This window comes from Schistocerca nitens, chromosome 9 (assembly GCF_023898315.1).
Source record: "Schistocerca nitens isolate TAMUIC-IGC-003100 chromosome 9, iqSchNite1.1, whole genome shotgun sequence".
Classification (NCBI taxonomy): Eukaryota; Metazoa; Arthropoda; class Insecta; order Orthoptera; family Acrididae; genus Schistocerca; species Schistocerca nitens.
The window spans coordinates 5,178,236-5,203,419 of NC_064622.1; the positions used below are offsets into that span (position 1 = coordinate 5,178,236).

General features: G+C 43.0%; 1 protein-coding gene across 39 annotated transcripts in view; it reads right to left on the bottom strand.

Moving 5' to 3' along the window:
- Positions 1-25,184, bottom strand: part of LOC126203575 (mucin-2-like) — a 366,840-nt gene that overhangs the window by 118,390 nt on the left and 223,266 nt on the right. For all 39 annotated transcript variants that reach the window (XM_049937906.1, XM_049937910.1, XM_049937908.1 and 36 more), the window contains one exon: positions 7,885-8,034. In XM_049937906.1, coding sequence (XP_049793863.1) covers positions 7,885-8,034 — 150 coding nt within the window. The remainder of the gene's footprint in view (positions 1-7,884; positions 8,035-25,184) is intronic.

Here is a 25,184-nt window from a genome sequence, read left to right on the forward strand (position 1 = left end):
TTCGGTGGCGATTTCATCATGACAGTGTGCAGCCCCAGGTCACAATTGAAGTCACACAGTTTCTGCATGACCTGATACATCGAGTGCTCAATTCAGCATTATCTGTGCACCGCATCCGCCGTAAAGCCCTGATATTGCACCCTGTAATGTTTATCAGTCCCATCACATCGGCGCACTCGATTTGAGAACTCTGAAACGGTACTCAAGAAATGTGAAGCGATTCTCCAGAACATGACAAAGAATGACTTGCACCATGTGTTTGAGGACTGGCAGAGACGCTATAAAAAGTGCATTCAACTAGGAGTGGAGTACTTAAAAAATTTTTTGTAAACATTGAAATGGAGTTACAAGCATCTATGAAAACATCAGGTCTCAGTCTTTGTTGATCAGGCCTCGTTATGTCATGTCCACTTGAAGACATTCATTAATAATTAGATCCCGTAGAACTAAAAAATTACGGGAATGAATAAAATATTCTCGATTTACAAGCCATGTCACTTCGAATAAAACACTCAGGCTTTCGACAGTTACCTCATCAGAAGTAAAATACCACTTCCTGGGATATACACTACTGGCCATTAAAATTGCTACACCACGAACATGACGTGCTACAGACGCGAAATTTAACCGACAGGAAGAAGATGCTGTGATAAGCAAATGATTAGCTTTTCACACAAGGATGGAGCCGATGGCGACACCTACAACGTGCTGACACGAGGAACGTTTCAAACCGATTTCTCATACACAAACAGCAGTTGACCGGCTTTGCCTGGTGAAACGTTGTGGTGATGCCTCGTGTAAGGAGCAGAAATGCGTACCATCACGTTTCCGACTTTTATAAAGGTCGGATTGTAGCCTATCGCGATTGCCGTTTATCGTATCGCGACATTGCTGCTCGCGTTGGTCGAGATCCAATGACTGTTAGCAGAATATGGAATCGGTGGGTTTAGAAGGGTAATACGGAACGTCGTGCTGGATCCCAACGGCCTCGTATCACTAGTAGTCGAGATGACAGGCATCTTATCCGCGTGGCTGTAACGGATGGTGCAGTCACATCTCCATCCCTGAGTCAACAGATGGGGATGTTTGCAAGACAACAAAACCATCTGCACGAACAGTTCGACGACGTTTGCAGCACCATGGACCATCAGCTCGGAGACCATGGCTGCGGTTATCGTTGGCGCTGCATCACAGACAGGAGCGCCTGCGATGATGTACTCGACGACGAACCTGGGTGCGCGAATCGCAAAACGTCATTTTTTCGGATGAATCCAGGTTCTGTTTACAGTATCATGATGGTCGCATCCGTGTTTGGCGACATCGCGGTGAACACACATTGGAAGCGTGTATTCGTCATCGCCATACTGGCGTATGACCAAGCCTGATGGTATGGGGTGCCATTGGTTACGCGTCTCGGTCACCTCTTGTTCGCATTGACGGCACTTTGAACAGTGAACGTTACGTTTCAGATGTGTTACGACCTGTAGCTCTACCCTTCATTCGATCCCTGTGAAACCCTACATTTCAGCAGGATAATGCACGACCGCATGTTAGAGGTCCTATACGGGCCTAATATATTTGTGCAATGAATACCCGTTTATCATCTGCATTTCTTCTTGGTGTAGCAATTTTAATGGCCAGTAGTGTAAGTGGGACAGCGACGTCTGGAACCTTCCAGTGGGGGCCGAAGTGACGTTTTGCGCAGGAAGGCGAGTTGGGCAACTCACAGCAGCTGCGGCCCACCGCTGGACCAGTGACGTGAGGTGCCGCACAGCCCCGGCGCCACTTTTGGAGCTATCACTGCCACCTAGCTCGACATCCAAGTCCGGACTCGTGTACATCTAAATCTACGCACGGACTCCGCAAATCACCGTACGGTGCGTGGCGGAGGGAACCCTGTACCACTACTTCCTTCTCTGTTCCAGTTGCAAACAGAACGAGGGAAAAACGACTGCATATATTCCTCCATATGAGCCCCAATTTGTCGTATATTATCTTCGCGGTCCTTGCGCGAAATGTATGTTGGCGGCAATAGAATCGTTCTGCAGCCAGCTAAATTTACTCAATAGTGTTCCTCGAGAAGAAGGTCGCCTCCCCTTCAGGGATTCCCATTTGAGTTCCCGAAGCACCTCCGTAGCACCTGCGTGTTGTTCGAACCTATCGGTGGCAAAGCTAGCAGCCAGCCTCAGAATTGGTTCGATACCTTCCTTTAATCAGACTTGGTGGGGATCTCAAACACTTGAGCAGTATTCAAAAATAGGCCGCCCTAGCGTCCTATATACGTCTCCTTTACACATGAACCACACAATCCTAAAATTTCTCCAATAAACCGAAGTCGACCATTCTCCTTCGCTACCACAATCCTCACATGCTCTCTCCATTTCACAACGCTTTGCAACGTAATATCCAGACATTTAAACGACGTGATTGCGTCAAGCAAGGACACTACTAATGCTGTATTCGAACATTTTCTTTTTCCTGTTCATCCGCATTAATTAACATGTTTCTACATTTAGAGCTACCTACCGTTCATCACACCAACTAAAAATTTCGTCTAAGCCATCTTGTATCCTCCTACAGTCACTCCATTTCGACACCTCCCCATACACCACAGCATCATCAGCAAACAACCGCACGTTGCCGCTCGCCCTGTCCGCCAGATCATTTATGTAGATAGTAAATAGTAGTGGTCCTATCACGCTCCTGAAGATGAACACTTGCCGTGGAGCGAATGCCTGTTTTGTATCTTTGGTTTCATTAAAATTTCTGCAGTTTATTTTATTCTCACTCGCCTCCTTTACAACGTAATCACAATAATATGAGGTACGAGCCAAGACTCTCGTCTTTTCAGATAGTATTCTCTGTTCGCTTTCCAGGCAATGTTCAACAACGGCGGTCTCCTCAAGCTCGATGTAATTTGTCATGTGTTCTCAGCACAACACTCAGCAATAGTGCTAATAGCTTGACCTGCATAGGTGCTGCATTATTCTTAGGGGACAGCATACGCAAAGGCCACTCGGAAGATGTATGTCGTCTTTAAGTGGGCGTAGCGTGCCTCGCACCTTGGAGACGGACCAGAGCGCTGTTGTCAGTCGGTGCCTCTGCAGCACGTATGCGGCAGGCTGTTGCCCCAAAGTGTGGAAGGAACGACCAGTCTCCCTTTGTGAGTTGCACCTGAAACGTATGTAACACCGTGCTGTCTCCGCCAGTCAGTGGTTCCTTACTCTTGACGACGATCGTCGAACGACCGCGTGCTTTATTCGAAGTGACATGGCCTGTAAACTGGGAATATTTTGTTCAGGCATTCCACGGCGAAAAACTCCGAAAACAAATTCCAGGGATACTGACTGCTAAGTTTCAGCCAATGCCCCAAATAGCAAATAGTCTCAGGCATCATGTATGGGATTAAGGCTCGGTGATTTATCAGGCCAGTCGAGATGTGATAGTGTTGACACAGCTTACTCATCATGGAGGTGTGGACGAGAAACAACACTTGGTCACCAAGAATGTTGAAATAATCAACCTGGTTCATCTTGTACCCTGGTGTAGTCAGTCCACTTCGACACCACCCCATACACCACTGCATACCGGAGATCGCTGCCTACCTGTTCGCCAGATCATTTATGTAGACAGCAACGTGAATGAGCGAGCCCATGTCGTGGGACGAAAAACAGCCCCAAAATATCACAGGATCTGCTCTGGCCTGAAACCCCCCTCCCTCCCCCCCCCCCCCACCGTCTCAAATTCACACATATACGGGCAGCAGACAGAACTGGGTAAAAGCTTCATTGGGCAACTGGTGCACTCGATGTATCGTATCATTTCAAATCGCAAAAACGTGACTCATTGTGCAACGCTGAAGGCTTCTTGTCAACTACTACCCAGTTTGTGTGTTGTCTGACCCCCTGATGACGTGCAGCTCAGTATGCAGGCGAAATCAGAGAGTGTAGTGTTGTTGGACGCTGGGGTCTTGAGTGAAGTCGACATTCTGACTCACCCCACAGGTGCTGCGCCGGGTTCAGGTCGGGACTCTGGCCAGCCTACTCCATTTCAAGGATGTATAGTCGACAAATCGTTACCTCACGTATGCTGCCTCATGACAGCGTCCACTGCCATGCTGATCAAACGGCCATTGTCTCCGAAGTGCTACTTTACTGCATGCACTACACAATGCTGTAAACTGTATTCATATCCTTCTGGATTCAGTGTTGTCTTAAGCGCAATAAGGGGACCATGCCGCGACCACAAAAAAACTCACGTACCGTAACACCACCTCCTATGTTCTTAACTGTTGGCACTACACGCGATGGCAAGTATCGTTCTCCAGGAATTCACCAAAGCCAAAGCGTACCAGCGCATTGCCTCAGGGTATACGTGATTGATCAGTCCAAATCACTCGTTTGGAGTCTTCCATTCTTCACACCACCTCAAGCGTCGCGTAACATTGAGCACACCACCGTGCCCCAGGCTTTCCAACTCCCTACGTACAGTCACGCTGCTCTCTGGACTGCTGAGTGATTCCTTCCGCTGATTCCATGCGACTGCTGCAATGGTCGACGGTCTCTGTCATTCACTACGCAAGGCCTGCGTGGTCTTTGTTTTTCCTTCGCGTTTTCACTTCACAATCACATCACTAATAGTCGACTTGGACAGCTTTAGGAAGGTTGAAATGTCCTTGATGGGTTTGTTACTTAGGTCACACCTAATGATGCCTAATCCATGTTCGCCTCTAGTGGTCAGTTCCGCATTGCCCGGGTGTGTCCGTATACTGGGGGTGTCTTTGACGCGGGTCTTCACCTCAGTCTATACTGTATATACTGTCACCGGCATTCACTGGAAAGTGCTTACGGTATTCAAACCTCGGTCTAAAAATGGTTCAAATGGGTCTGAGCACTATGGGACTTAACATCTGAGGTCATCAGTCCCCTAGAACTTAGAACTACTTAAACCTAACTAACCTAAGGACATCACACACATCCATGCCCGAGGCAGGATTCGAACCTGCGACCGTAGCGGTCGCGCCGTTCCAGACTGAAGCGCCTACAGCCGCTCGGCCACACAGTCGGCTCAAACCTCGGTCTCCTACAACTTTTACCTTAGTTACCGAACTGATGGTTTGTGGTTGCCTCAAAATGTGTCCGTCAACTGATCCGTTTGTTTTTAGTCAAGTTGTTTGTCTTGTCTTCCCATTTCGTCTCTACACCTCTTCATTATTTACTCGAAGAAATCCAATCTTCAGAATTTTCCTGTGCCACTAAGTTCCAAGAGTTTCTGTGCTACTCTTTTCTGTACTGGTTATCGTTCACATTTAATATCCGTATTAGGCTAGATTCCAGACAAAAACTTCCCGAAAACACATTCTAATACACTAGATGTTAGGGTTCTTTACCGCCAATGTGCATTTTATATCCTCTCCACTTCAGCAATAACCATTTGTCTTGGTTCCCGAGTATCAAAACTCGCCTACCGCTGCTTGTGTCTGATTCTTAATCTAATCCTCGCAGTACCACGTGACTCAATCTTATTTTATTTTTATTTATTTATTTAACGTAAGCTTACCAGGGCCATCGGACCCTCTTTCACCTTGTAGCAGGATTTCACACGTACAGTACCTTTTTTTTACGCCATAGTTACCTAAGAAATAACAATTTTAATGTGACAAACAGTATTAAAATGAGTGAAGTGGTGATCTGAGTGAATAATAGTGACTATGAACTAGTACAGTTAATTCTGGCAGTACTTGAACTATTGAAGCTGCTGCCACTAATGATGACAATAGTAATAATAATAATAATAATAATAATAATAATAATAATAAAAATATGGCATTTCAGTCTTTGATCGCTATTTTTTATTTTCAATGACCGGTTTCAGGCTAGCTGCCCATCTTCAGATCATTTATTGCAGTTACAGAGTAACCTGTCAGTACAGAACTATTCGTTCGCTGTCGAACCAATAGTTCTGTACTGACAGGTTACTCTGTAACTGCAATACACGATCTGAAGATGGGCAGCTAGCCTGAAACCGGTCATTGAAAATAAAAAAATAGCGATCAAACACTGAAATGACATTTCTATTTAAAGAACGATCGCGGCAATCCCAGTAAGACAATCTTGTTTAATAATAATAATAATAATAATAATAATAATAATACTAAACCCAACTGCATTTGTTTTGATATTGTTGACGTTCATCTTATAACGTGTTTTTCAACTGAGCTTCCAAGTCCTCTTGCCGTCTCTGACGAAGTTACAATGTCATCGGCCAAAGTTTAAGTTTTAACGTTATCCTGAACTAAAATCTGTCCACCGTAAAGTTTTTCTGTAGGCACACTACAATCTTTTACCGATCCTGCTCAGAAGTATCACATACTTTGTACATGTTTTTCATAGGCATTTCAGTATTTGCTTTCGATACTGAGGATGAATTTCGCGTAAAGGTTTGTGGAGATAAATGCAAGAGTATTTGGCATGTTTGCGTTGCATATCAGAGGTCGCTGTTTTTTGCTACAGGAAAAGAAGGGATAGTCCCCTCAGTTGTTTTGGTTTTGTACTGTACTTGATCGTATCTCTCTTAAAAAACTATACTGTGGCGGTAATGCGAAAGAAATTGCTTCCTAATCCGACAAAGCGAAAGTGAGCCGAAAAATATCGAATTTGTATTGGCGACTTACACTTATCCACTATTTTCCTTTATCGATTTTGCTTCACTTATTTTTATAATAGACAAGGACACAGCTTGTTACATGTTCAAGTATTCTTCAAACAACGGCGTGGCGTGTTCTCGAACGACGCCTGCATATGAAGCCTTAAAAGTTGCAGTTGCTGCAGCAATTGCGTCTCGGCGACCGTAAAAGTCCTTATGAATTTTGCATTTCAGTTCTCCAGGATATGGCAAAGGGTACCTAATCTGAACGAGTCACCTTCTGGACGAATCGACGTTTCAATTGTCGGATAAAGTAAATCATGACAATGTCGTCGAAAATGAAAGAGACTCACTGAAACTGAATGTATTTTGTGCTGTTTCTCTTCACAGAGTTTATTCACCTTCATCTTTGCGGAGGAAAGAGTGACAGGAATGTTATTCCAGGATATGCTGCAAAATTGATTGCTGCCTCAACTTCGTGAAGATCCCACTGATTTCATTTTTAAGCATGACGGCACCCAGCGTCACTTTCACCTTGAGGTGCGGTGTTATCTTAAGAACAAAATGGTTCAAATGGCTCTGAGCACTATGGGACTTAACCCTCTGAGGTCATCAGTCCCCTAAAACTTAGAACTACTTAAACCTAACTAACCTAAGGACATCACACACATCCATGCCCGAGGCAGGATTCGAAACTGGGACCGTAGCAGTCGCGCGGTTCCAGACTGAAGCGCCTAGAACCGCTCGGCCACTCCGGTCGGCTATCTTAAGAACACCATCCCACAATGTTGTATAGGAAGAGGTGTACAACAAGATGTTGTTGACTGATTTTGGCCTCCCAGGTCACCAGACCTAACACCTTGTGATTTTTTTCTGTGGGGATGTATAAAAGACAGAGTCTTTGTCCTATGGTAGCTACTCTTCAGGATGTCAGATGTCGACTTTTAGAAGCTGTCGATTCAATAAACAGGGACCTGTTGATTCGTGCGTGTAATGAAGTGGACTACCCTTTCGATGTTTCTCGAGCAGTGTATTGTGCTCATGCTGAGTGTATGTGCAGTGTCTTTCCGAACATAAAACTCTGAACCTTCTTGTATCCAGTGACTTGCGGCATGTGTTTCCGTCTTTCGTAATTTGTCTGTAGTAAACAGCTGAAATCTGCTCTTTCTATCTGAATCACCCTGTACATGAGGAAGACTCGGCCCTTGAAGATGACGTAGCTGGAGAGCAGTCGCTTACCCGTGGCGTCCATCAGCTGGCAGTCGAGGCTGTGGCCCTCCGAGTCGTAGTCCTTCAGCTTGAGGTTCGCCAGCGTCCCCACGTAGACGGAAGAGACGGTGTCACGGTACCTGCTACTCTCAAACTCTATCGGCGGCCCGTCTGGCAGAGCTGCGAACATGGGAAACGTTCAGTAGCACATGCACCTGAGAAACGTCGAGGAAGAGCAGCCGTATTAGACTCTGTCTGCTCCTTTGGCGTTTCTGCCGCCATCGGGAAATATTGCCTCGTTGCTGCGAGCTGGTGACACAGTTGTTGCTCACTCAAATTCTGACCAGCTCCGCAACATTTCCCAAGAGCCGTACAAACGGATATTCAGTCTGTAAAAAACATAACGACTACTTCTTAAATATACATTTAGTTAGTGAATACAGACATACACTGAAGTGAACGAAGTCACAGGATACCTGCTACTGTCGTGTCGGATCTCCTTTTGCCCGGTGAAGTGCAAAAACTCGACGTGGCGTGCGCTCAAAAAGTCGTTGGAACTCCTCTGCAGAAACACTGAGCCATGCTGCCTCTATAGCAGTATATAATTGCGAAAATGCTGCCGGTGCAGGATTTTATGCACGAGCTGAACGTTCGATTATGTCCCGTAAAAGTTTGATGGAATGCATGTCGGGTAATTTGGGTGGTCGCATCATTCGCTCGAATTGCCCAGAATGTTCTTCAAACTAGTCACGAACAAGTGTTCAAAATGGCTCTGAGCACAATGGGACTTAACATCTATGGTCATCAGTCGCCTAGAACTTAGAACTACTTAAACCTAACTAACCTAAGGACATCACACACACCCATGCCCGAGGCAGGATTCGAACCTGCGACCGTAGCGGTTCCAGACTGTAGCGCCTAGAACCGTTCGGCCACCACGGCCGGCGTTTACGTACATATGACTTTGTCACCTCAGTGTACTTTGCATTCGGAACGTCCTTCAGTAAGTTTTCGATGTTCTTGTTGTTGTTGTTGTTGTTGTTGTTGTTGTTATTGTGATTGTTGTTGTGTTCTTCAATCCAAAGACTGATTTGATGCAGCACTCCATGCTAGTTTGTATTTTACAAGTCTTTCCATAGTGATTGCAATCTACATCATTTGGGACCAATTACAACAGATGGAAATTGAAATTAATGTTGGATTGGAGAAACATTTCAATCATAGTAGGGAATCAATAAAGAAGTTTTTTTCATAAATGGGTAATCAGTTGGGTGACCAATTTATCCAATTTGGCAAATAAATTAGAACCAGAGCAAATCATAATGGGTTTGGACAGTAAATTACCTGTGAACTGGACAATAAAATTATTGGTGCTCCTAGAGATGATGAAGGAAAATTCATTAATTATTTGGAAAGAGTAGAAAAGCTACTGTAGGAAGGGGACCAGGCCAATAAAGAATATAGGTGCCAGATAAATGTGGGAATTAGGACAAATGTAAGTGTTAAGAGAATGGAAGTGAACAGGAAAAATAATTGTGTTACTGGAGCCAGGAGTGGGCGCAAATCTCCACCAAATACATCGTGAATAGAGACCAAGGGATCATTTTCATTTTACTTCAGCAGAAGTTGACAGTTTAAATCTATATACTAGACGGAATCTTGGAGTTAGGTTCAATAACAATCCAGGACAACAGAATGCAGGAAACTAGTCCCCATCTGTATAGATGCTAGCATTTCCACAATGGGGAACATAAATTTGAATCTGCTATCTAAACTGTTTGTGAGCAAAAATTAATTAGCTATGGAATACGATGTATAGGGAAAGCGTGATACAGTCCAATAGGAATAAGTTAAAAAAGTTCGAGTTTGTACGTTTTGTGGTCACATAGAGGAGATTTATGACAAATAGGGGTTGAAGACATTTAGTCTGAACAGAGAGGACAAAAGGGTAAGCCAGGAAAGTAATGTGATAAACAGTAAGTGAAATGGATGAGTAATTGTCAGAAAGCTGGAGAAGGTAAGAGTTGTTTGAATTTTCAGAAGCTGGAGGAAGGGAGATTAGAAGAAAAGAGGAAGAAGAAGAAATTTTAAGAAAAGCTGAAGATTATATGTTGCTGTATAAAACAGTGGAACAATTAGTTGGGGGTCATTTATCAAGTGGGGACAGTGTGGACGAAAATGATTGTGCACAGAGTATGGTAAACGAAGACATTGGTGATGCTGAAAGGGAAAGAGAAAAGACGAATTTAGTGAAATGTTTTGATTTTTCCTTCGTTGACGGATTAGTTCGGTACGGGGGACAATCCTACTGATGTATGTGTAATCTCCAGTCGCAGATAAGTTTTTGAAAGATATGAAGTTGTGCATACCTTATTACAAGAAGCTGAAATTAATTGTAAAGGTGAAAAAGCAGGGCATCCAGTATCAAGTATATTAATGCAAAGTGAAGAAATTCAATGCTTACTAGACAGTGGCAGTGATCCGGGTGCAGTATCACGAAAGTTTGTAAATACTCTCACAGACAAGAAATATGTAATCGTCATGCAAGTTTCTGGTATTCATGTTATAGTAACAATAGGAAAAGTGGAAACAGCGGTAAAACAAAAGGTAATATCGTCTATAACAATTAAAGGAGTCTAGCTGCATCATATTTTTTTGATTATACGATGTCTAAATGTAGACTTCCTGGTACGAATGGATTTTCTCAATAAATATAAAGGAAATGTTATTTTCCATGGAGATTATGTAACATTAGAGGGAGATAGGAAGAATCCAATCCCAAAGAAAGTAGGTGTTAACTGGTGTGAAAATTACCGAACTATCAGTTAAAAAGTATGGTTGCAAAATACTAACACGAATTCGTTACAGACAAATGGAAAAACTGGTTGAAGCTGACGTCGGGGAAAATCAATTTGGGTTCCACAGAAATGTTGGAACATGCGAGGCAATACTGACCCTACGACTTACCTTAGGTTAAGGAGAGGCACATCTACGTTTCTAGCATTTGTAGACTTAGAGAAAGCTTTTGACAACGTTGGCTGGAATACTCTCTTTCAAATTCTGAAGGTGGCAGGTGTAAAATGCAGGGAGCGAAAGGTTATTTAAATTTGTGCAGAAACCGGACGGCAGTTATAAGAATCGAGGGGCATGGAAGGGAGCAATGGTTGAGAAAGGAGTGAGACAGGGTTGTACCCTGTCCCAGATGTTATTCGATCTGGTTATTGAGCAAGCCGTAAAGGAAAAAATGAAGAAAAATCTGGAGTAGGAATTAAAGTCCATGGAAAAAAATACAAATTTTGAGGTTTACCGTCGACTTTGTAATTCTGTCAGAGACAGCAAAGGACTTGGAAGAGCAGTTGAACGGAATGGACATTGTCTTGAGAGGAGGATATAAGATGAACATCAACAAAAGCAAAACAAGAATAACTGAATGCAGTCGAATTAAGTCAGGTGATGCTGAGGGAGTTAGATTAGGAAATGAGACACTTAAAGTAGTAAAGGAGTTTTGTTATTTGGGGAGCAAAATAACTGATGATGGTCGAAGTAAAGAGGTTATGAAATGTAGAGTGGCTGCGGCAAGGAAAGCGCTTCTGAAGAAAAATTTGTTAACATCGAGTATAGACTTAAGTGTCAGGAAGTCTATTCTAAAAGTATTTGTATGGAGTGTAGCCATGTATGGAAGCGAAACATGGACGATAAACAGTGTAAACAAGAAGAGAATAGAAGCTTTCGAAATGTGGTGCTGCAGAAGAATGCTGAAGATTAGAAGGGTAGATCGCGTAACTAATGAGGGGGTACTGAATAGAATTGGGGAGAAGAGGAATTTGTGGCACAACTTGACTAGAAGAAGGGATGGGTTGGTAGGACATGTTCTGAGACCTGAAGGGATCACCAATTTAGTGTTGGAGGGAAGGGTGGAGGGTAAAAATCGTAGAGGGAGACCAAGAGACAAATACACTAAACAGATTCAGAAGGATGTACGTTGCAGTAGGTACTGGGAGATGAAGAAGTTTGCACAGGATGGAGTAGCATGAAGAGCTGCATCAAACCAGTCTCTGGACTGAAGACCACAACAACAACAACAACAACAACAGGAAGATAGTGGTAGCCCCATTTCTAGGAAGGAAAGAATTAACAGTGCCAGAGCGTTATTGCAGTAAGAAAAACAATGAGGAGTATAATCAGTATCGAGAGGGCGTAAGGCCTCAGGAGATATGTTCTGCTTTCAGTGTCAGATAATTGAGGATCGCTAGGTGCCCGAGGTTCTGGCAGTATTACCTCACTTTCCTCTCATGTTGTCAGTCATTCTCTTGTGTCTATCAGGACTGAGTCTCCCTTATTAGTCTTCTTCGTCTTCTCCACTGTTTCAAGAAATGTAGACTGAAAGGCAACTACAGAGCGCAAATGATTATCAGAAATTTAGGAAGTGTTATGGATTTTGTGATAAGAGAAATGAGAAACGATTAAGTTTTGAGAGAAAAAGTTATCAGTGGTGAAATAAGTCAGTAAGAGATACTTGGTTGCAGAGATGTACACGTTTTCAAAAATGGCTCTGAGCACTATGGGACTTAACTGCTGTGGTCATCAGTCCCCTAGAACTTAGAACTACTTAAACCTAAGTAACCTAAGGACATCACATACATCCATGCCCGAGGCAGGATTCGAACCTGCGACCGTAGTGGTCACGCGGTTCCAGACTGTAGCGCCTAGAACCGCACGGCCACTCCGGCCGGCTTACGTTTTCTGTAAATGTGTTCTCGAAGTAAGTAACTAGTGATATTTGGACAGTATTTGTAAAAGAAGTAGCGTGTGGGTAGGCAAGAGGATGTACACTATATGATAAAAAGTATGCGGACATCCCTACGGAATGCACAATTGACCACTAGTGTGACGAGTGGCGGATCAAGCGGTATTGAATTAGGTGGGGAGTACTGTGTTGTCAGTAAGTACAGAATGGGTTGGTGGCGAGAGCTCTAGGACTTCGAAAGTGGGCGAGTCACTGGATGTCACGTGAGTATTCCAGCCCTTCTAATGTTGCCCAAGTAGACCGTGGGCGATGTGACTCTGAAGTGGCAACGCGGAGCAACAGCCGCAGCTGAATGAAGAGCGGGCAGACCTCACGTGCTGGTGGACGGGGACGGTCGAGCATTGCGAAGGGTGGTCGTGAACAGCCACGTGGAATCAGCGGAAGGGCGGACCAGCCGTGAGTTCCAACGTGCTGCCAGCTGTAAAGCCGTGGCTGTGTAACTAAAAAGTATGGGGCACAATGGTCGAGCCACATGTAGGGTGAGTCACTAACTATGGCCACCAAGAATAGCTCCGAAAGTATGACAAGAGCTGAAAAGTTTGTGGGACAACGGACGCCATAATATGACGTTGGTTTTTGTTGCTAGGTGGGGTCGCGTCAGAGATATGAAGGTCAACTTTGCTTTTTAATTGGGTGCTATAGTTTGAAACTTATTTTCTGATAGCCACTATCGAGACGAATCCAATGATGTGTAACAGCAAGGCGTTTGAATGTCAACCAAGGTTACAAAGGTGGCATGGACGTCGGTTTACGGTAGGGGTTCGAACAGATGGCTGTTGGTATCAATGCAGTGCTGCAATCTTCTTATCATGGATTGAGTGGTATTCCTTATCACATTGCCGGCCGCTGGTGGCCGAGCGTTTCTAGGCGCTACAGTCTGGAAACGCGCGACCGCTACGGTCGCAGGTTCGAATCCTGCTTCGGGTATGGATGTGTGTGATGTCCTTAGGTTAGTTAGGTTTAAGTAGTTCTAAGTTCTAGGGGACTGATGACCTCAGAAGTTAAGTCCCATAGTGCTCAGAGCCATTTGAACCATTTTGAAGCACACGCGCTGACAATTCTCTTTCCCATATCTTCAGGTGTAGTTGGAATTTCTTTGTAAACAATGTCTTTTACGAATCCCCATAAGAAAAAGCCCAGAGGCTTGAACTCTGGTGAGCGAGCCGGCCACGACACATCTCCTCCACGTCCAATCCAACGATTTAGGAATTGTCTCTGCAGCTCATTTCTAGGCACCAAAGAAAAATGTGCCGGACACCCATCGCGTTGATACCACATTCTGAGCTAATGATTCTTGAAGGAATATGGTTTACTTCCTACCATTAAGATTTCCTTCGATGAAATAGGGCCTATAATTCTGTCCTCCAGAATCCCACACCGTACATTCACTGACCACGGATTTTTGTGTGCAACTTGCCGCAGCCAGCATGGATTTTCAGTTGCCCAGTAATGCAGATTATGCGGATTAACATGGTTTGTGAATGCAGCCTCGTCAGTAAATAAAATCAAATTAATAAATGTGTGATCCATCTGAATCTGAAGTTGGGTCCATCGGCGGAATTCGATGCGACGCGTACAATCTGTACCAGTTAATTCTTCGTGGAGACTGATATGGTAAGGATGATATTTATGGCGATGCAGAACTCGAACAACACTACTCTGGCTCGTGCCAGAGTCCCTTACGATTTGACGTGAACCAACACAAGGATCTCGAATCACAGTGGCAAGAGTACCAATTTCCGTTTACTCGTTAGTAACTTTCCTCTGACGGATAAGTTTCCGATGCGTTGAAGATCCAGTTGTTCTCAATTTATCGCACACATTAGACTTGACGCTTACAATAGAAGACAATAACATCACTTTCAATGTTTTTCGAAAAGAAACGTATACTGGCCAAATCGTGCCTGCTTCCTCTTTTCATCCACAGTCTCAAAAAATGGCCTTTTTTTCACTATGCCGTCCACCGAGCCACCTCCATACCACTTTCAACAGAAAAGTTTAATGAGGAGATTAATTTACTTAAAACCATAGCAGTCAATAATGAATATACGCCTAACATAGTGGACGATATCCAAAAAAAGGAAACTGCAAGAACTACCACGCTCAACACCCCATGCACTGAAATTAACCCAGAAAAACGTTTTTCTATTCCTTTCATAGGACCCAATTCCTATCAGACTCAGTGCATGCTTCGCAACAAATACAACTGCAATGTTGCCTTCTCTACTAATAATAATCTAAAGAGAAACTTCATTCATAATTTGAAATCCATTCGCTCCCCTACAGAAAGGTCTGGCGTTTATAAGATCATCTGCGATACCAGCTCCTCCTATTATATAGGGCAAATCGGACGTGCTTTCACCATCAGATGTAAAGAACATCTTTTGAGAAAGAATGGCACCAGTCCCCTAAATTCATCTTTTGCCGATCATCTCTTAATTACTGGACACGTGCCTAAAGCCATAGGCGATAACAATATTCTGCAAACCGAAAAGAAGGGGCGTAGGTTAGATGTCTCAGAGGAATTGGAGATTTTCAAACATCTCACTCGTCATGAAGGCCTCACTCTCAATGAACAGCTCCCGCTGCGAAATAAAAGCTTTTTTGACTGTATAAAGCCATTGCTTGATCTTTGATTCAGATTTCCTCACGCATTGAAATGTTGTTTTCCTGTCACATCTTTGCTGTTTTATTGTATGTCATAACTAACGTTTTTTCCGTTACAAAATGTATCTCTGTTTAAAGCAGATAAATATGCAACTTCATCCTGTTATTATTAATGCTTACGTTATGCCTGAATCAGCTGCATCGCAATTTCATGTGTCTAATTTTGAATGTACAGTAGCCTAGTTGTTTCTGCGGCTACTAGATGGCGCTCGTAGCAACACCATGTTTACTTGCCCACACTTTCTAAAGTGGGCACCTCAGTCTTGTTGCAACCCTTGTCCACAGTACGAGCAGCCCTTAGCGGCTCGCCATCTCACAAGTGTTCATGACGTCGCCTTCCGGCTTAGATCTTTTTTAATATGTGACTTGTAAGTACTGCATCTTTTCGAGTCAGTACAAACTTTAATTTTATTAATGTACTATATACCTAATGTTTTAGTACAGTTAGTCTAATTCTGAAGACGACGCTCATAGTAGCGTCGAAACCACGTCAATTTTGACTTAATATTTGTGACCGAGGGCTTATTTGTTACAATATACCTATTTAAATGTGCGACGTATAGGGTGAGTAGGTTGAGGATATCTTTCAGCGTGTAAGTCTCTAGCTCTCAATGAATTTCATTGGCATTCTCCGTAAATGAGAAGCGTATCGACTTGGTCTTCGAAGGAATACATCATTCACATTCGCTTGATTCGACGATACTAGTCTTACGGTTCCTGTTAGTGTTGTATTGCGAAACCGTCGAATGGTGTTTACATGTCAATGGCACGTTAGATGGATACGCCGTATTTGGCGAATATTTACTATTTGCACGATATACGAGGGAGAATTGTCAGAGTATGTGCTTCCATAAGTGCCGAGGTGATAAGGAATACCACTCCATCCATGATAAGAAGATTAAAAAAAAAAGGTTCAAATGGCTCTGAGCACTATGGGACTTAACTGCTGAGGTCATCAGTCCCCTAGAACTTCGAAATACTTAAACCTAACTAACCTAAGGACATCACACACATCCATACCCGAAGTAGGATTCGAACCTGCGACCGTAGCGGTCGCGCGGTTCCAGACTGTAGCGCCTAGAACCGCTCGGCCATAAGAAGATAGCAGCACTGCATTGATACGAACGGTCATCTCTTCTGTAAATCGACGTTCATGGCACCTTTCTGACCTTCGTTGCGCTTCAAAGGCCTTGCTGTTACACATCATTGGATTCGTCTCGATAGCCGCTATCAGAAAGTAAGTACCAAACAATAGCATCCGAATTAGAAAAACAAAGTTGACCCTGATATCTCTGACGCGACCCCACCTAGCAACAAAAAAACCAACGTCATATTATGGGCCCCCGTTGTCCCACAAACTTTTCACCTCCCATCATACTTTCGGAGTTATTCTTTGTGGCAACAGTTAGTGACTCACCCCGTATATGTGTAGTCAGTGCTGAGGGATACTTGAGGTGGTGTAAAGAAGGACGCCACTGGGCAGCAGATGAATGGAAATGAGTGGTTTGGATTGATGAATCACGGTATATCCTATGGCAATGCGATGGAAGGCTTTGGGACTGGTGAATGCTCTGGAGAATGCCACCTCTCATCATGTACTCGTATAGTGCTAACTATCAAGTACGGAGGGGTTGATGTTGCGATATGGTGGTGTTTTTTTGGTCAGGGTGCGATCCCCTTATTGCGCTCAAGAAAACTCTGAACAGGGCATGATATGGACACATTTTACAGCTTTGCTTACTCTGTACAATAGAGGAACGATTAGGGGACGATGATTATATGTATCAGCATTACCATGCACCCAGTCGTAAAGCCGCATGTGTGAGGCAACGCTTTGCAGACAATAACATTACTGAAATGGACTGGCCTGCACAGAGTCCCGACCTGAACCCAACGCAACACTTGAGAGATGAGTTAGAGCATCAACTTCGTTCCACACCTCAGCACCCAACACCATTACCTTCTCTGGTTCCGGCTCTTGAAGGATGGGCTGCCGTTCCTCCAGAGGTTCAAATGGCTCTGAGCACTATGGGACTTAACTTCTGAGGTCATCAGTCCAATAGGACTTAGAACTACTTAAACCTAACTAACCTAAGGACATCACACACATCCATGCCCGAGGCAGGATTCCAACCTGCGACCGTAGCGGTCGCCCGGTTCCAGGCTGAAGCGCCTAGAACCGCTCGGCCACCCAGTCGAGAATTTGGAATACCCCAGCCAACTGTGTGGAAAGTTCTTAGATGGCGTTTGCTGTACAAGTCCTACCGATTACAATTTGTGCAGCCTCTCCACCCCAGTGACAAAGAGAAGCGTCTCGCGTTTTGTGGTTTGTGCTAGCAAAGATAGAGGATGACGCATTTCTACAGCGTGTAATTTTTGGCGATGAAGCGTCGTTCCACCTTATTGGAAAAGTCAATAGACACAGTGTTCGCATATGGGGTTTGGAAAATCCACATTCACCGTAACAAGTCGAAAGAGACTCACCGAAGATCAACGTGTTCGATGTTGTATCCCGTACAAAGGCTTATGGACCATTTTTCTTTGCAGAAAGAACTGTAATGGGAATCAGGTACCTGGACATGTTGGAACAATGGCTGTTCCCTCAAGTTATGGAAGATTCCCAGGACTCCATTTTCCAAACATTATGAAAAAAAAACTTTGAAACTGCCTCTTTTCATTGGTATAAAGCGTATTCATTTTGGATTTGTACTTGAGTACATACGAAGTTTTGAAAGTGGGTCCATCATTTAGAATAACCCTGCATTTTTGTGAAGTGTACTGTGAGCTATCAGAGGTAATCTTTTGATAACATATGGTGAAGAGTGTAGGTAAGGAGTAACCAGTAAAGTATTTGCATACATTCGATTCCTCAGGGTGGATTTGTTTGTATGTTTTTTACTATACAGTCAACTGAGCTGTGGCAACCATCTCTATAACCGATATCGTTTTGCATGACCGTGCGGTTGAACTCATGTTAGTGGTAACCATTTCTAGCTCTCGTGGATGGAAGGAACTTTCACCGCTACTCTCTGGTCGAAAGAGGGAAGGCAGTTAGTGGCCTACAATACCTGAGCCACAGACTGAGCACCAGTGTTCAGCATTAAGTTCCAAACAATCTACACAGCGCCACGTGGAGTGCTGAAGGTGGTGCGTGTGTCTGGTGTCAGATAGGAACTTTAAGCTCGATGGAGTCCTCGATGCTATTTCAGAGGTATTTCAACCACTCGCTTGTCAATCATGAAAATCACCAACAAGAAGACAACTGTTCCGGATCGTGCCGAATATACCAGGTAATGCTATGTTAATAATTACAAAGTAATCAAACAGAAATAATACTCAAATGATACACATCAAACAAGTATACTGACATAGAATACATAAGAAAAACCTGTACACAATTAGAGTTTGAAGGTGTACAGCCATGTAGTAGCTCTTTTGACTGGAGAGGTTAGGCACGTGACATAGCTGTGGAGGGAGCATAAGGAACGGGTGTTGAGCGTTTTTCGGTGTCTGTCCACGGTCAGATAATGTGATAAGGTCTTGTGCCACCTGATAAAGTGTCAGCATTGGATGTAAACTGGATGGGGCATTGAAAATATTCAGTGCATCAATTTTCAATTTGGTGATGTGTATTTATTGTGAATAAATATAGGCTTTTGAGACTGAACTTTGCTATCGATGAACTTATTTGCAGGTAGACTTGAATGAATTATTTAATGTGGGGAATTTATTCAGGATAACGTGTTGGTGCACTGTTCGATGTCATTGGCACGTGTTAAAAGTGTCCTGTACATTCTTTGATACCACTGCTATTTCAAGTCGCATTTTCTTTTTGACTGAATAAACATTTTGGTCTCTTAAGGTCAAAGTTCCATGTAATAATGTTAACTTGTGATGAATAAAACTGCGGTTGAATTTCACACTATTGTATGTGTACATTATTGTCCAAACGGACTACTCCCACTAAATAGCCGTGTTTATTGTTTACATTTGTTTGTTATGCTACTTAATCTTTAACTGTTCCATAGTATGGGCTTTATGACTCAAATAGATTTCACTCGGGCACAATGCAGTGGTGCACATGACTAGTGTAAAGCCATTTAATCAATTTATGGTTGTGCGTTTGCCTTCCTGTGGCCGGATAGTAACAGATCAGTTCCGGTTAACGATGACTTCCACTTTATAGTTTTCTTACCGAAAATCCTCTCTGGTACGCCACAACTGTCTGATTTCATGCGGAATTAGAACAGTTGTAGCACGTGAAGCTGCAAACGGAATCTGGTATACCTATTAAAAATGTTTTCGCCTGTGAGCAGTTAATGTGGAGGCGCTGAGCTTTAGTCATTGCAGTAGCAGCAGCAGTTGCAGAAGTGCAATTGTTATGTTTGAGTGCACATATGGGATAGCAGCGCTGTTGAGTTTGGCCTCCAAGCAGAGAGGCAGTTTTGAGACTGCACTTGAAAATGGAAGCAAGACTTCAGAAAAATCAAGACACATTCGTAGTATTTATCTGCCTGGAAAAAATGTAAAATGGTGCAAGATGTTTGAAATTCTCAGAAACATAGGCATAAGCTATTGGGAATGAAGCGTATTTACAATACATAGAAGAAGCAAGACAGATCAATAAAAAAGACGAAGTGCTCAGATTAAAAAGGATTGTAAGACAGGGATCAGTCTCCCCCATCCCCTTCCCGCCCCCCTCTCCATTTGTTCATTCTGTTCGTGTAAGATACAATGAGGGTAATAAAGAAAAGGTTCAAGCATGGGATCAACTTTCTGGGTGAAAGGATATTAACGATATTTGGTGATGACATGGGCATCCTCAGTGACAGTGAGAAGGAAAAACAGGATCTGTTGAATGGAATGAACCATCTAAGAGTACGAAATGTGGGTTGAGAGTAAAATAAAGAAAGTGGTGAGGAGTAGTAGAAGTGAGATTGACGATAAAGAGAGTATAAGAAGCAGATTAATACAGGTGAAGAGGTTATTGCTCGCTAAAAAAGTCAAATAGTACGAAACATAGCCTATAATTTGAGGAGGATTTTCTGAAAATGTTGTTTGGAGCACAGCATTGTACGGGATGGAATCATCGACCGTGGGAAAACCAGAAAGAAGTTAATTGAAGCGTTTGAGGTATGGTGCTGCAGAAGGATATTAAACAATAAGTAAACTAACAAGATGAAGATGCGCTCCACAGATGTGGCAATGAAGGGAATATGTGGAAGACACTCATTAGAAGAAGGGACAGATTAATAGGATATGTGTTAAGGCATCAGGGAATAACTTTCGTGGTACACAGATGGCTATGGGGATAAATACTATAGAGGAAGAGAGAGACTGGAATATATTCAGCAAACATTTGAGGATGCTGAGAGTAAGTGCCACTCTGAGAAGAAGAAATTGACACTGGCTGAAGGCCGAGGCTGAATGCATCAAATCAGTCAAAAATCTGATCCCCCCCCCCCTTCCAAACAAAAAAATGCTGTTTTACTTTGTTTAAGGAATCACCGTAATATTCTTCCAAAATGGTTCAGGGATAAATCTGAGTACTAGTATTAAATATGTTTGGCGTTGTGTGAACTACTGGGGCGATCTAAATTGTTATATTATTCTGAAATGTCAGGTACGTCAAGACCAGTTGTAAATATTTATTGATTACCCGTTTCGACAGATCTATGCTGTCATCATAGGATCTGAAAGTTAAATAAATAAGTATTCCAAGTCAAGGTAGCAACTTTATATATGATCTCATTTGAACACTGTACTCATTACTGAAGCATTAGAATGTACCTTGTAACACATTAAGGAAATTTCACATTTTTACAAACTTGCAAGTCACGTAGTGATGTTGCGTTGTTTAACAATAAAAGGTAGCCAGGAACATCAGCTTGTCGAATAAAAAATACCACAAATGTAAAACACACATCATGTTGTGCTGATGCACTAGCGCAACCCTTTACTTAACATCACAATGGTGACTGAGCTAGAACGGTATTTGTACAGATAAGTCTGTAGACAGTTGTTTTACACTGCTGTACTCGACAATCGATATGTACTCTCATAAATTACCTGTGCTACAGCACAAATTCTTTCTTCACTTCAATCTCATTAAAATTATTTTCGACAGATTAGGTAAAAATTTTAAAAATACAATTTTACGATAAATTGTATTTTGAAAATATACAGTGTCATTTTTTAAAAGTATAACTTTACAATAAAAATATAGTTCAGATTATTTATGCTTCGACAGCAATTGACAGAAATATAGCTCTGCTTGTTTATCTACACACAGTATATGTATCGAAAGCAGCTTACGGAAAAAGGTCAACGTGGTAACTGCGTACAAAGCAATGTAGACCACAGTCAGTGGATAGGGCTGAACACAAGATACTGTGGAGCTGGTGGTATAAATTAGATATAGTGCCTGATGCCTACTCAAGATTACATCCATAACCAAAAACCATGAAATATGTGTACTATATGGCAATGAATACGACCGTTTTTACATAAAAATTTCACGACAAACTTTAGGTTTACATAAAAGAAATCATGCCACGCAAAATAAACTACAAAACTTGTGTGTGTAAATGCTGCAGTGCTCGAGGTCTACGTACGATATGTCTATTTAAGAAATATTGGTAAGCGGTTAGTGCACCAACACAACGAACTGAATAGAAGGTATTGTGGAGCGTGTGTTATAACTCGATATGGTGCCTGAACTTTACTTAAGATTATACGCACAACCAAAGTCTGTGAAATATACACTGACGGAAAAAAATGGTACACTCTTTTAAAGGAATCCAATCCACTCAGGGTTTGTCGTTAGTACATGATGTGGCTTCCACAGGCGGCAATGCAGGCCCAGAGTCTGGCGTCCAGTCGAACGTGCAGATGGCGAATACTGTCCTGGGATACGTCATCTCACACCTGCTCGACCTGTTCACATTGTCAGGTGACGAGTTGTGCGAGTCACTTCCCGTCCCATCATATCCCACAAGTGCTCGATAGGGAGTAAGTTCGGAGATCGCGCTGGACAGGGAAGTTACTGCACGTCTTGCAGAGTGCGCCGAGTTTCACAGGCAGAGGGTGGGCGAGCATTATCCTGAAGGAACAACACATCTCCTTCCTGTTGCAAGAATGGCAAAAGAACGAGTCTGTCAACACTTCGCAGGCACAGAGTGCTGGTTAGCGTCTCCTCCAGAAACACCAAAAGTGAACGAGAGTTGCCGTTTATCGCACCGCGGGCCATAAGGCCTGGGGCGGGCCAGTGTGTGTTGGACGAACGCACTCTAGGAGACAGCGCTCACCAGTTCTGCTTCGTTCGCACAGGCTGTGTCTGCTTTTGTCGCTGAAGACCACGGCACGCCATTCCATCTCCCAAGTGATCCTGTGACGGCACCGGTAGAGCTCTGCACGTCGACGATGTGGCGCGAATGGCAGGTGGGCTAGAGGCGTGTATGCCTGCAGTCCCACTGCTATCAACCGGTTCGCAACAGCTCGTGTTGACGCATCTGGGCTTACAAACCGTCTTATCTGCGCTGTGGTAGCTGTACAATCTGCAGCTGCTCTCCTTACTGTCCGACGATTCTGGTGGACGTCTGTGCTGTGTGGACGTCCTGAACCTCGTCTACGGATGTGACAATGTTCACATGACCAGTAACACCCACATCGTTGCACAATTGACGCAGCCCGTCGAACTTGTGTGGCAGTTCTCCGAAAGGACCATCTCACGACTCGGAAGGCCACAGTCTGGCGACCGCTTTGAGACTCGCTCAGTTGGCTGTAGAAGGCCCGAGTGTGTCTCTGTGGCATTGTTGTCTGCTTGCTCCACACGTCTGCACCACACGGAGCCTTTTGACTGTGAGCTTTCCCTATTAAAGGGTAGACACGTATGGCGCTCTTGTAGCTATGCCGCTACACTATCTGTTGGTGGACGACGCTGAAGCCATTACCAGTACATCCACTATCCCCCCAAGTGGCATTATACCGTCATCGTATCAGATTGACGTTGTCTTTTAAGGTGTACTTATTTTTGTTCCCAGATGTGTCTGTACGATACGGCAATGAACACGACTCCTCTTACATAATCATTCTATGACAGACTGTTAGGTTTAGATAAAAGTAATCATCACACCACACAAAATAAACTACAAAAAAAACCATACAGGCAACTGATGTGATGTTCAAGGTCTATGCAAAAGGGTGCTATTTAATAAATAAACTCAGAATAATGCGATGCACAACCAATAGGTTGACATGACAGCAATGATGCTGCATTCGTCTACTGTACATGTTCACATTCAATAAAAGACTAATAAAAATGTCACAGAAATCTAACTCAAAGTATGATTTGGTTCTCGAGGTTTGTGTTAATTACAGTACTCGAGGGTTAGTTAATAACAGGCCCAACTGTAGATAAATTAAGAAGTCAGACATGAAATAGTACTGTAATGCAAATGTTCGTTAATGATCTATAAATGAACTATGAGGGTCCTATATGCGAATGATGCAGTGTTTGCCAGCATGATAGCAAGTGAACACATATAAAGAAGTCAAACGTGCTATAATAATGAATTACAATGTTTACATTATTACTTTATAATACATGACAAAAAATAAATTTTTAAAATCCTACATACAAATGTTGCAGTTGTCAAAGTCTACATAAGGGGATGTGTAAGGCTTACAAAAAGGGATCATCGCAATTTCTTGTATACTACATGCTCACTCACAAACACATTGATATGTGTTGTGGAGTCTGAGGTGTAGATATCATACGGAGCTCAAGGTTTGTATCTGTTGTAGTATTCAAGTTTTAGAGAATTTGAAGTCATTTTAACTATTTTTCGACTGTGACTGTCTCAAGAAATATGTAAAGTTTTTTTAAAAAAAATTACCGCTACCAGTCACAAACTTTGTCAACTTTTGTATTATTTATTTAGCGACATGTTTCGAGGGAATACCTTATCTTCAGACTAAATGGCATTACAAAAAGAACTTTACAATAAGGTTATACTGATGTTATATAGTCTTTTCGTAAATGCTGTGTTCTTCCTGTGGAAGAAGAGAAAACTCAGTAAGAGGCGATGTCGCTTTCGAAGCAGGACTGGTGTTTGCACGAAAATGTTTTTTAACGGACGCTCACTTTGTTCTTCTGGCGTGGCAGTCTCGTTGTGATGCATTGCGGTGTTTCCATTACCGTGGCGCTCTTGGCTTTCTTGGTCACTGTTCACAAATTGTCACTAGTATAGCAGTAACTTGGAAACACGATCACAAACAGTTCTGTAGTGCAGTGGGCAAGATGGCGGTCGAAATACAGCTGGGTTCGATTTGACTGTCGGTTTGTCGATCTATGTGCTGTCAGATGTTTACATGTCTTCTGCATGTCTTGATATCGTATTACAGGTGTTGGTTGACGAAATACATTAGAGATTGAGCACCTGTTGCAATATTATTGAACACATCGTGATATAAACTATTCATTAAAATAAATATTTATGTAAACATCTGACACCACATAGATCGACAAATCGATAGTCAAATCGAACCCAGCTGTATTTCGACCGCCATCTTGTCCACTGCACTACAGAACTGTTTGTGATCGTGTTTTCAAGTTACTGCTTTGTTAGTGACAATTTATGAACAGCGACCAAGAAAGCCAAGAGAGCCACAGAAATGGAAATACCTCAACGCATCACAACGAGACTGCCACACCAGAAGAACAAAGTGAGTGACCGTTACAAAACATTTTCGTGCAAACATCAGTCCAGCTTCCAAAGTGACATCGCCTCTTACGACAGGATGAACACAGCATTTACGAATAGACTATGTAACATTTGTAAGACCTTATTGTAAA